At 39.8% G+C, this 13,380-nt stretch overlaps 1 protein-coding gene across 17 annotated transcripts in view; it reads right to left on the bottom strand.

The window, feature by feature from the left end:
- The window catches only part of PRRC2C (proline rich coiled-coil 2C), a 108,117-nt gene that overhangs the window by 63,511 nt on the left and 31,226 nt on the right, over positions 1–13,380 (bottom strand). For 13 of the 17 annotated variants that reach the window (XM_062192762.1, XM_062192776.1, XM_062192767.1 and 10 more), the window contains exons 3-9: positions 12,690–12,867; positions 10,718–10,827; positions 9,617–9,742; positions 7,268–7,491; positions 1,766–1,848; positions 1,051–1,184; positions 883–970 (exon numbers count right to left, since the gene is read on the bottom strand). In XM_062192762.1, coding sequence (XP_062048746.1) covers positions 883–970; positions 1,051–1,184; positions 1,766–1,848; positions 7,268–7,491; positions 9,617–9,742; positions 10,718–10,827; positions 12,690–12,867 — 943 coding nt within the window. The remainder of the gene's footprint in view (positions 1–882; positions 971–1,050; positions 1,185–1,765; positions 1,849–7,267; positions 7,492–9,616; positions 9,743–10,717; positions 10,828–12,689; positions 12,868–13,380) is intronic. The other 4 variants (XM_062192766.1, XM_062192769.1, XM_062192778.1 and 1 more) reach the window with 2 other exon arrangements.

Below are 13,380 nucleotides of genomic sequence, written 5' to 3'. Positions count from 1 at the left end.
GGTAGTATATCACCAATGCCATGGCTAAGAAATTACACCGATATGTGCATGCAGATTCCTGTGTAATGACCAACATTTATGATATAGATAACCCAAATATTCCTGACTGTAGTGTTCCTGTATTCCATAAGAAAGCAAAAGAGGCCCTAATGCTGCTTGCTAAGCTTTAAAAACAAAAGAAACTGAACAAAACAAAAGCAAAACAAGTAGTAACCTAAGGAATTATTTGTGGATTTAGTTACTCCAGCAAGTAACCATTTAAAATAGCCCAATAATGACTCTCAAAATATTTCCAATTAGGGGCCGGCGCTGTAGCCCAGCGGGTTAACGCCCTGGCCTGAGGTGCTGGCATCCCATATGGCCACAGGTTCTAGTCCTGGCTGCTCCTCTTCCAATCCAGCTCTCTGCTACGGCCTGGGAAAGCGGTGGAAGATGGCCCAAGTCCTTGGGCCCCTGCACCCATGTGGAAGGCCCGGAAAAAGCTCCTGGCTCCTGCCTTCGGATCGGCACAGCTCCGACCGTTGCGGCCATCTGGGGAGTGACCCAGCGGATGGAAGACCCCCCCCTCCCCCCTCCGTGTAACTCTTTCAAATAAATAAATAAATCTTAAAAAAATAAAAATCTCCAATTAGGCGCAAAGCACTGAAGTATCTTTTTAAAAAAAAAATACTTTCTCAAGAAACATCAAACCTTAATTTCTTGATTAGCTGTACTGTATTAATTTGGCTCATTAATCACCCTCCTACTCAGTAAAACTTCTTGGAGAATGTAGATATTCTATAAATAAGGAACAAATGTCTATTAATGAAGCCTTTCTGAATAAATAGGTAATGTCATATCAACAAATTCATATTTTTTTGGTAAATGATCATCACAACTTACCTGCTATTCTCTTTAGGACTACTACTTCCTTGTTCATCATCATCACTAAAATTCAGCTGTTCTGTATAATCTACTTCCATCTGAGCACCTATTAAATTAAGGAAAAATCAGACTGATTGTTTAAAGGCATCTATCAATATAAAGTACTTAACGAACTTTGCTTTTTACCTGCCCAACCTTCATCAGCTTCAGCATCTAGGTTATCAAACTTATCCAGCTCCTTCAGTTCTGATGCACTAAGGATGGATGGGCGTTCTGGCTCAGAGGCCCATGAAGGAGGTGGGCCTCTCCCTCGAAGGCCTCTAATGAATGAAGGTCACAATGGGAAAAGATACAATGTTTTAGCAATGCCAATTTAGAGGAATATCCAAAGATCGCATTTAGTTAATTTCAATTTAGCATCAGTGTTTTTATACCAAATATACAAAATGTTCTGTACTGACATAGGTAAGAAATTAATACTAGCAAATGTGTGACTATACATAGTTTGTATTCAAGTATTTAAAAGCTGACAGGGTTTCTGAAAACAAATTTCTGAAGATTAAAAAAATAGGCCACAAGTAATAGTTTGATTAAAATTAAAATAACAACTTTAAGAAAAATAACAATTCAAGAAGATATTTAAGTCTCACATTAATCAGAGAATGGGAAATGATTAAAATTATGGAATAAAGTATAAATAAGTATTATGAATTTTAGAGCTATAAGTTCAGAATTTTGTTAATTTAAATTTTTTAAGAATTGTTCTAAAAGTTGGCCAATTATTCGTTAATGGCAATTGTACTTTGAGGACAGAGAAAATTAACCAAACATCTCAATCCTTTCAAATTTCAGATGTTAATGAGTATATATATTCCTTGAAGACTTCACTCAATAGCCTTACTTGTTTGTTTCAGATAAAGATGGAGGGAACCTCATGGGACCATGTAGAGGAGGATATGCCATCCTTGGATACTGTTGAAACATCTAAAAACGGAAACAAAAAAATTTAATCTAGCCATTAAAAAAAGAAATCATGTGACCTGGCCTATTAAATAAAGAGTATCCATGGTTCTGAAGTACCCCATGGCTGTGAGCCTCAAAAAGGTCCAAAGGGTCAAAAACGGAGCATGTACATGAACACAGCCACTACCATGGATGCCACACCAAGCACATGATGCTCATGTGTGACAGGACTCAGGACATGCGCAGTTTTATCCTGTAGGAGTGCCTCACTATGCAGAGACTCAAAGTCTCCAAGGACAAACAGAACCTTAAATCCATCCAGAAAAGGCAAACGGGAGGAGGAAAGCAGTGTCCAAGATGGAGCCCCTCCTCCCATGCTTAATTAACACTTTAAGTCCCTGGGGAGGGGGAATTAAACAGTAAGAGTACTATTAACTAATTTTTATTGGCTGGTACAGATTACCCATCTTCAATAACAAGCTATTTCCAAGATCACTGCCTCCATCAAGTCTTTACAAAACAGGTAATAAGGGCAAACCATACAATGAACTTCTAGTTTTTTTTTTTTTTTGGACAGGCAGAGTGGACAGTGAGAGAGAGACAGAGAGGAAGGTCTTCCTTTTGCCGTTGGTTCACCCTCCAATGGCCGCCACGGTAAGCGCGCTGCGGCCGGCGCACCACGCTGATCCGATGGCAGGAGCCAGGTGCTTCTCCTGGTCTCCCATGGGGTGCAGGGCCCAAGGACTTGGGCCATCCTCCACTGCACTCCCTGGCCACAGCAGAGAGCTGGCCTGGAAGAGGGGCAACCGGGACAGGATCGGTGCCCCGACCGGGACTAGAACCCGGTGTGCCGGCGCCGCAAGGCGGAGGATTAGCCTAAAACTTCTAGATCTTAATAATACAATTACACACGATTGTATATTGATGTGAAAAATTTAAAAGACAACATAGGTATACACACAAACACCAAAGAAAACTGCAAAGTCTCCATTATGTGACTACACTTAAAGGCAGAGGATATGAAACTTCAGGCTAAATCAAGAGTAGACTAACTGAAGGCAGATTCATTGACAAAGAGGAACTCTTTTATTTTTTTCCCAAAGATTTTATTTATTTATTTGAGAGGTAGAGTTATAGACAGTGAGGTAGAGACAGAGAGAAAAGTCTTCTGTCCACCGGTTCAATCCCCAAATGGCCGCAATGGCTGGAGCTGTGCTGATCCGAAGCCAGGAGCTTCTTCCAGGTCTCCCATGTGGGTGCAGGGGCCCAAGGACTTGAGCCATCTTCTACTGCTTTCCCAGGCCATAGCAGAGAGCTGGATCGAAAGTGGAGCAGCCAGGTCTTGAACTGGTACCCGTATGGGATGCTGGCGCTGTAGGCAGAGGATTAACCTACTGTACCACAGCATCGGCCCCAAAAAGGAACTCTTGTACAGATAAAAAAGGTTATAAGCTGAGGGAGTGAGGAGGTTGCTTGGGAACTGTGAGTAGGAAATGTATTCTCAGATTACTACACAAATAATAATTATAAACTTAGGTTCAAACAGGTCAAGATGATTCTGGGGGAACTTGGCTTGAGAAATTTAATTTTAAAAAGTTAGAAAACAGACTGTAAAACCAAGGGACTGTCTTATGATTTGGAAAGAAGTGTATTACGAAGTGCTTGGTGATTACTACTTGCATGTATCTAGGCCAATTATGTAAATAATGATAAACTTTATTGCCTTAAACACCTAAGTTTTATCTTGAAATAGATTAGCCTGTCTTTAAAAATAAGCTGTTAGATGGGGCCGGAGCCGTGGCTCACTTGGCTAATCCTCTGTCTGCGGCGCTGGCACCCCGGGTTCTAGTCCCGGTTAGGGCACCGGGTAATAGTCCTGGTTGTTCCTCTTCCAGGCCAGCTCTCTGCTGTGGCCCGGGAGGGCAATGGAGGATGGCCCAAGTGCTTGGATCCTTGCACCTGCATGGGAGACCGGGAGGAAGCGCCCGGCTCCTGGCTTCGGATTGGCACAGCGCCACTGGGAGTGAACCAACGGAAGGAAGACCTTTCTCTTTGTCTCTCTCACTGTCTATAACTCTCTCTCTCTCTGTCTAACTTTGCCTGTCCAAAAAAAACACAAAAAAAATCTGTTAGTTGAAGAAATTACTTTATACTTGAAGAGAAGCTGTGTTTATATGATTATGTTCTCCAAATAATTTCTTCTGGGGCTGGCATAGAGGCACAGTGAATGAATCAGCTACCTGTTCCACGTCTGATCTTGCTCCTTGCTAATGAGCCTGGGAAATCAGTGGAAGATGGCCCACGTGCACGTCCCATCCCCCAACAAAACAGGAGTTCCAGGTTCCTGGCTTCAGCCTGGCCCAGTCCCTTTCAAGGGCGGAGTGAACCAGAAGATGAAGATCTCTCTTACTGTCTCTCCCTCTACTTCTGCCTTTTAAATAAGTAAATAAAGGTCAAGTGCTATGGCATAGTGGGTTAAACTGCTGTCTACAGTCCAGGCAGCTTCACTTATGATCCAGCTAGCTCCCTGCTGATTTGCCTAAAGAAGCAGTTGAAGATGATGGCCCAATATTGGAACCCCTGAACCCATGTGGAAGACCAGGATGAAGCTCCTAGCTGCGGCCTGGCCTAGTACTGGCAGTTGTGGCTATCTGGGGAGTGAGCCAGCAGATAGAAGATCTCTCTCTGCCTCTCTAACTCCATGTTGAAACTCAACTGGGGAAATTTCCTTTCTCTTTTATTTAAAATTTATCATCTAGATACTGGGATATGGAATGTGAGCATCCCAACTGGCAGCTTAACCCACTGCTACATAACACCCATCCCCAGGGAAGCTTTTATTTTTTTTGGTGGTGGTGGTGGGGGAAATACTCCAGAGAATTTATGTTTCTATCACATTTCTATACTGTAGTAAGTAAATTCCCCACTGCAGGTTAATGTTCACAGATGAAGTTGCATTAGATCCTTTCTCTTATCATTCAAAGATTTACTTAATGTGGTGTTAAATGCTTTAAATTTAGTAATATGCCCAAATATAATTGTAGAAACAATCTTTCTCAATCATCAATATATAAAAGTTAATAAAATTTTTTATTAATTAATTGAATATTTCATTTAGATAATCAATGAAACAGGAATAAATCCTGTTTGGTATCTTCCCCTCCCTTGCCCTACTCCCACACTGGAAGTTCAGGTGTCTTTGGAAGTATAATTCAAAAATTATTAGGAGGCAAGTAGTTGAGTATAAATCATTTTCTAAGGCCAGGTCAGAGTTTAGGATTTAACATATTCAAGCTTCTTCTTAAAAATACTTAACAAGTGGTGGTGTGGCAAAGTGGGGTAAATCTGCCACCTGCATTGCCACATCCCACATGTGCACCAGTTTTTGCTCCACTTCTGATCCAGCTCCCTGCTAATGGCCTGGGAAAGGCAGCAGAAGATGGCCCAAGTGTTTGACTTCCTGTCACCCATGTAGAAGACTAGGATGAAGCTCCTGGCTTCAGCTTGGCCCAGCTCTGGCTGTTGCTACCATCAGCAGAGTAAACCAGCGAATGTAAACTCTCTCTCTCTGTTGTATTTAACAATTTTAACATTTTAACAATTTAACAATTTAAATTTAACAATTTAACATTAATATAATGGTTAAAAAAAAAAACTACAAATGAATAGAAAATATAGTAGCTACTTAGAACTTTAACATGATTTAAACCAAAAAACTAATACCTAAACTTTTTTTCTCTATGAATAATGGGTGTTGTGGAAATTGTACATTTATTTACATAGGCACATGTAACTTCTAAAAAAAATAATAGAATGAGAGCAACAAATGTTATTACTAGTTTATAGAAAATACAGGGGTCAAAAAATATCTAAAGAAACCACAAAGACTGAATCAGCAAAATGCACTATGACAAACTCCACAGGATAAAAAATTTTAACAAGACATACAAACAAGACTCTTAAGAAATATGAACCAATCAAGGAATGAATATTTCTTGGAAATTATGAGACAATCTGAGAAAGTGGAATACTGACATGAGTTTGAGATTATTAAGCATTTCATTCTTAATTGTGACAATGGTATTATGCATTCCACCCTTCCCCCCGAGTCTTTATCTTTTAAAATACAACCTAAAATATTCACAGATGAAATAATCTAAGAATAGCTTAGTGATCCTAAGTAGTAGAAAATCAGGAGTCATTGCAAAATTTTTATTCTTGTGATGTTCAAAATTTCCATAATGAAAATATTTTTTAAAAATACACTCATTCAAGCTTTCAAACTAAAGCAGGTATTCTTAACTTTCTGTGTTTGTCATGAACCTCGTTGGCAGTCTAGCTAATTCTATAAACTTTTCAGAAATATATTCCTTTCATAATCTAAAATATATAGTATCTCAATGAAATACAATTGTGCTAAAATTCTGTCAATACACTATTTTAAAAATAAATTTGTGGGGGCCAGCACTGTGGTACAGTGGATTATGCTATTGTCTACATCTCATGTAAGCACCAGTTTGAGTACCGGCTGCTACACTATTGATCAGCTCCCTAATGATGTGCCTGGGAATGCAGTGGAAAATGGCCTTTATCACTCATGTGGGAGCAGACTGGAGTTCCTGCCTCCTAGCTTCAGCCTGGCTCAGCCCTGGCCCTTACAGCTACTTAGGGAGTGAACCAGTTGAAGGAAGTTACCACTCTGTCTCTCCTCCTAACTCTGCCTTTCAAATAAATAAAAAATAAATCTTGAATTTTTTTTTTTAATATATTGAAGAATAAGGGCAGTTCAAAAAGAATGTGGAAAACTGTAAATTGAAGACCTTTTATTTTGGTGCAAAAATTTTTTGAAACCTACAAGTTTTTTTCAAGACTCAACTTACGTATGAGTTTTAAAATTCCTGGAACCAAAATAAACTATTTAGTTCATTTTGCATGAACCTTCTGAAGTACCTTTGTACGTACTTTTTTAAAAAATAGATTTATTATTTATTTATTTGAAAGTCACAGTTACACAGAGAGAGAAGGAGAGGCAGAGAGAGAGACAGAGACAGAGACAGAGACAGAGACAGAGAGAGAGAGAGAGAGAGAGAGAGAGGTCTTCCATCCACTGGGTCACTCCCCAGATGGCCACAATGGCCAAAGTTGGGCCAATCCAAAGCCAGGAGCCAGGAGCTTCTTCCAGGTCTCCCACATGGGTACAGGGGCTCAAGAACTGGGGCCATCTTTTACTGCTTTTCCAGGTCATAGCAGAGAGCAGGGTCAAAAGCGGAGCAGCTGGAGATTGACTGGCGCCCATATGGGACACCAACACTGCAGGTGACGGCTTTACCCGATATGTCACAGTGCTGGCCCATCATGCATACTTTTCTGCATTTCAATTCTTCCCTTGGACCCTAGATCAAAAACCCATAATTTCAGTTTCTTATTTAACAATACTCACATAAGGAGGCATCATGGCTCTATACTGGGAAGGAAGACCAGGCTGCTGTCCATTCAGTTTAGCCTGTGGAGGACCACAAGCTATCCTCTTTTCCACAACCTTGAGGATGTCACTTTGTTCCGATGTTCCAGCTGTGCTTTCATCCTGGCCAGGCAGCTTTTCATCTTGATCAGATGAAGAAGGTGAACCCGCAGACTTACCACCATCCCTCCAACAAGCCACATCTAGTATGGAGAAAGAAGAAAAAAAAATTCCAACAATGGAACACAGTGGAACCAAAGTGGGCACATTTCACGAAAATGGAATCAAGTAAGCACAATGAAAAAATCCAAAAAGTCTAGTCTATGTCCTCTTGATGCTTTCAAGGTTTTCAAGAAGTCTAGATTTGTGACTTCCAAAGCAGAAAGAATATAGCTCCAGGATATATCCCAGGATATTCTCTGGGACGCAGAGAATAGTACTGTAATTCTTCTATGAAGCTTCATCAATATCTGATATAGTGAAAATCACTGTTTTTATTTGGTCCATGTTCTATGGTCATGTTTTAGAGTAAGATATCTGAGATTTCCTAAGGGGAGCAGGAGTTCTACAACCCAGGAAGATTGACAGTGATAGTCTCATTTGTTTGCAAGTTACTAGTGCTCAGATGAACTGATTTAGTGACAGCATCTGGTTCAACTACACTTAAATAAAATAGCTCAGCAATTTTCCAAAGAAACACTGATTAACAGCTAGATTCTAACATGACCTGAGTGGTTTTTACCTCCTGGTTCACTCTTGCATTAGACCAGCGTTTGTCTATGTAATATGTACAATATGGCAGAAGTGGCAGCATATCCCTTTGGAGATTAGGTTGTAAAAGACTGTGGACTTCTGTCTTGAGTGAGGAATATCTGTTTCTCAATATTTTCAGGAAGCCATGTTGTAAGCGGCTCACTAAGAGGCCAATATACCAAAGATCCAAAGGCTACATGAGTAAGCTTGGTAACACAGCCCCAGTCAAGTCAGCCTCAGATGACAACTTTATTGCAGCCTTCTGAAACAGTCCCTCAGCCATGCTCTCAACTAAGCTGTTCTGGATACTTTGGGAGATCATAAGTCCAGTTTGGTTTGTTTTACATTGCCAAATATGTTCTGCAGCACTAGACAAATAAATGGTAAAAACTCAAAGACAGTAGAGCTGACACATCTACGTAAGTGTAAACTGATCAATCACAATTCCATGATCGAAAAATAAAAGTATAATTATTCAGATCTGAACAGAGCCAAGAGCAATGTGAAATGCACTAGGTTATTGGAAACATGGATTTGTAAACAACTGTCAAAGAGGAACCTCCTCATATGTGTGGTGTCCTTGGAGATACAACTTGCTAATGACAATATGAAACTCACAGTAAGACGTTTAAAAATCGTGGGACTGGTGTTGTGGTGCAGTGGTTTAAGCTGTTATCTGTGAGCTGCAGTGCCGGCCTGGGGTATGTTATTAAAATGCAGTTTTTGACTTAGTAAGTTGGATATAAGGTACACAATACATTTCTTTTATTATTATTATTATTATTGTTATTTTTTATTATTTATTTTTTTATTATCTTAAAAACGATTTATTGGCTGGCGTCGCGGCTCACTTGGCTAATCCTGCACCTGTGGGGTGCCAGCATCCCGAGTTCTAGTCCCAGTTGCTCCTCTTCCAATCCCGGGAAGGCAGTGGCAGATGGCCCAAGTGCTTGGCCCCTGCACCTGTATGAGAGACCAGGAGGAAGCACCTGGCTCCTGGCTTTAGATCGGCGCAGCGCGCTGGTGAACCAAAGGAAAAGGTGGTGAACCAAAGGAAAAGGAAGACCTTTCTCTCTGTCTCTCTCATTGTCTAACTCTGCCTGTAAAAAAGAAAAAAAAATTATTTATTTATTTGAAAGGCAAGAGTTAAGAGAGAGGGAGAGACAAAGAGCTCTTCTAACTGCTGGTTCACTTCCCAAATAGCTGCAATGGCCAGGGCTAGACCAGACTGAAGGCAGGAGAGCCAGAAGCTCCATTGGGTCTCCCATGTGGATGGCAGGTGCTCAAGCACTTAGGCTATCTTCCACTGCTTTCCCAGGCACATCTTCAGGGAGCTGTATGGGAAATGGAGTAGCCAGCAGCTTAACAATGCTGGCCCCCACAATTATATTTTCCTATGAAGCTGTCTAGTTAGTGACACTGTTGGTACAAACATTCTGAATTGAGTAGCAAGCAAATACAGTATTTGCCTTTTCAAACTAGGCAATTTACATATACAACAGAAAGTATTATCACAAAATAAAATACAAATTTGATCTCACTCTATATACTTTTTTAAATAGAAAGTAGTCTTACTTGGTGGGCGTAAACTGGGTCCAGGTCCATAGTTGTCATCATTTGATTCTTTATCTTTTTTTTCTTGATCCCCAGCTGCCTGCAGGCTGGGAAATTCTTGCTGAAATTGACTGTTCACTTGGATTCCTATGGATTTTTTTTAAAAAATTAAAAGTAACTTTTATACTAACTATAATTAAAACAACCCTCCCAGGATAGAGCTCTCTGCCTCTTTCTTACAAATAGTCCATATTACAATGACTGCTCATATCCATAAAGATTCTGAATTTATCTACATTCCTTTTGAATGTTAATGAACAGCCATGAGGAGATAAAACAGGTAAGAGTTTCACATCTGTTTCTTTCATTATAATTTTGAGTAAAAGTCATTTGAGTAAAAGTCAAATTCCTTTGCTAAAAACGTTAAGAATTATTTCAAATTATAGTACCGAAAAACTTACAAACACTGTAAGTTGCAATGTGTCACTAACATGTTCTCATTAATTTAATTTACAGGAGGATAATGACTGCGCCTCACTATTCATCTGCTCAGCTATCTACTTTCCTTTTATACTTCTATAAATTAAACAAGCTAACTTCATTAGTTAGAGGGTCTAGACTGATTCTGAATTTTGTTTTGTAGACAGTTCCTGATTTGCAAGTGGGAAAATTAAATTCTGTTAGGGATCCCATCATCACTTGGGGTCAAGACTTTTTGCTTTGTGACTCATCTCCGCCCAGTAAATGCCAGAGTGTCTGAAATAGGAGAGACAAAGGGCATAGGGAGAGATGAATATAGTTTTTTTTTATTTATACAAGGTCTGAGTACTTTTAACTTTCAAAGTGCTGCATGTATAGATTTTGACTGTATGTGTAAGGGGAAAGAGAAAATGTGGGCTTCTTAAAGATGCTCTTTTTAGCCACTATCATTGCATCTTACATGATTCTTAATACTGAAATTTACTTAGGCCAAGATATTTTTTAAAAGACCCTTTCCCAGGGTCTGAATATATCCTGACAATGCTTTCTACCCTTACCAAAATACAGTCCACCCCTTATCTCCTGCATGGCTGCTCAGTAACTGGCAAGCCTAATCACTTTTCCCAGCTAATGACCACTTACCATCTCCTTGCCCACCTTGCTTGTTACTGGCCCATGATTTGGGAGCAGGTGCTACTTCTGGGGGAGCTGTAACCCCAGGTTTTGGCTGTGCTGCTGGCACTTCTGGTGTTCTTAAAAAAAATATGATTCCATTATTTCAGATATTGTATGTTTAAATAAATAAAATTATTATATCTAAGTAAATTTACATACAAATTATTTTGGCTATAGATTCAACTCTTGGATGCATCTCAAAAATTTTTTCCCTCTGTAACATTGCTATAAATTATGGCTATTTTTGTTTCCATTCATCTTTAAATAACTCAATGAAATGGCAACTTTTCTATTTTAAGAAAAAAATGAGACTTAGTGAATAGAGCTGAGAAAAATGTTTTGAAGAAATGAACATTTTTAACTAGAAGTAACAACAGCATATGCATACATATAATCTGGACTGGTAGAATTAGCCAAGGGCTAAGGCTAAGTAACCCCTCCGTGTGGTTGTCAACAGGTTTGCACTATACTTATTACTGTTACTAGAGGTTAACAGCAGTATCCATTCCCACGAGTAAAAGTATTTATAAGGGTTTATAGTGTTATACAATCCTTGTAATGCATAATGCTTAAAAATGAAAAGGTAGTTTAACACACTCATAAAATACATTCATGTTATCAGACCTATGAGCAATTTGTTACTGTAATTCTTCTATAGCTAACGATATAAGATTCTACAAAAGAAGTCTAATTTACCAAAAAAGCTCCCTGTTCAGGATTACCAAAATTTGATAATAGAAGGAGACAAAAACAAAAATACCCAATGACTTCTCTTATTTTTAAAATTACCACTACTGGGGTGGGTATTCAGTATAGTGGTTTAAGATGCTGCTTGAGGGGCTGGTGCTGTGGGGCAGCGGGTTAACACCCTGGCTGAAGTGCCAGCATCCCATATGGGCGCTGGTTCTAGTCCCGGCTGCTCCACTTCCGATACAGCTCTCTGCTATGGCCTGGGAAAGCAGTAGAAGACGGACCAAGTCCTTGGGTCCCTGCACCCCTGCCTGGAAGAAGCTCCTGGCTTTGGATCAGCACAGCTCTGGCCATTTTGGCCAAATGGGGAGTGAACCATCGGATGGAAGACCTCTCTCTTTTTCCCTGCCTCTCTTCTCTTTGTGTAACTCTGACTTTCAAATAAATAAGTAAATCTTTAAAAAACAAACAAACAAAAAGATGCTGCTTGGGAAAGACACCTACATCCCCTGAGTGCCTAGGTTCTGTTCCCATTTCCAACTTTCCTGCTAAAGCACACCTTGGGAGGCAATGGTTGATGCCTCAAATATTTTAAGTTCCTTATCACCTGTGTGGGAGACCTGCATTGAGTTCCTAGCTCCTGGCATCAGCCTGGACCAGCACTAGCTGTTGCAAATATTTGGGGTATGAATCAGATGGAGAAATCCATCATGCTTTCTTTCAAAGGAAATATATAAACATAAAATTACCTTTACTTAGCTAACTCATTCAATTAGCTAATAGCACAACCATTAAACATAGATGGCTAAATATTTACTCAATGAATGATGATTAAGATGGACACTATTGATTCTATCACAATTTTCTTGTTAACTCCTTATTTATTCAACACACACTACTTGAGTACCCAAGTAATTTCAACGCTGGAGATAGAGTAAATTAAATAGACAGAAATCCTTAGCATAATAGAAATTAGGTAACAGAATTTAACTCTTAATCACATTAGAAAGAGAATGTCTAGAGAGAGGGTGTGATATATGCTATGACTTAAGCAAAGTTCTGATGAACAATTCTGTCATCTGCTCTACCTTGACAAACACAAATACTAAAACTGAACCAACTCATGAGGAAAATTAAACTACAGTTATTATACAAAATTAGACTTTAAAAGGGTCACAAAACACTGAGCACATTGTAGGTACTCAAACAGAAATTTCTTGCAAAGGAGAAGGATTGAGTTTTGACTCACTTTTCTTCTTCATGCTGTTCTTGTTTTGATGCCCATCCGGTACCATCTTTAGGTACAATGTTCACATTAGGATCATTGCCTTTGTTTTCTGCTTTGAGGCTTGGGAGGTTAGCAGGTGGAGGCATACGCCTTGAAATACCAACTTTTCCAAGACTTTGTAATCCATGTCGAGCTGCAACTAAAAGATCAGTAACATCAACTTTCTTAGAACATCTATCTTATTAGCCATTTTATTCTTCAAATGTTATGGAAAACCAATAGGGATTAATGGTATTCTTGAATATGACTATTCCAAATATTTTAAGGTAAGAATTGTAAATCAAGTCATATATCTATAACACAATTCCATGTCAAATTATTAAACAATCATTGAGTAGATGCTTTTTTTTTTTTGGACAGGCAGAGTGGACAGTGAGAGAGAGACAGAGAGACAGAGAGAAAGGTCTTCCTTTTTGCCGTTGGTTCACCCTCCAATGGCCACCGCGGTAAGGCGCACTGCGCTGTTCCGAAGGCAGGAGCCAGGTGCTTATCCTGGTCTCCCATGGGGTGCAGGGCCCAAGCACTTGGGCCATCCTCCACTGCACTCCCTGGCCACAGCAGAGAGCTGGCCTGGAAGAGAGGCAACCGGGACAGGATCGGTGCCCTGACCGGGACTAGAACCTGGTGTGCCGGCGCCACAAGGCGGAGGATT

This window comes from Lepus europaeus, chromosome 5 (assembly GCF_033115175.1).
Source record: "Lepus europaeus isolate LE1 chromosome 5, mLepTim1.pri, whole genome shotgun sequence".
Lineage (NCBI taxonomy): Eukaryota > Metazoa > Chordata > Mammalia > Lagomorpha > Leporidae > Lepus > Lepus europaeus.
Note: the sequence above shows the minus strand (reverse complement) of the source record. Positions and strands in the feature narration are given on the sequence as shown.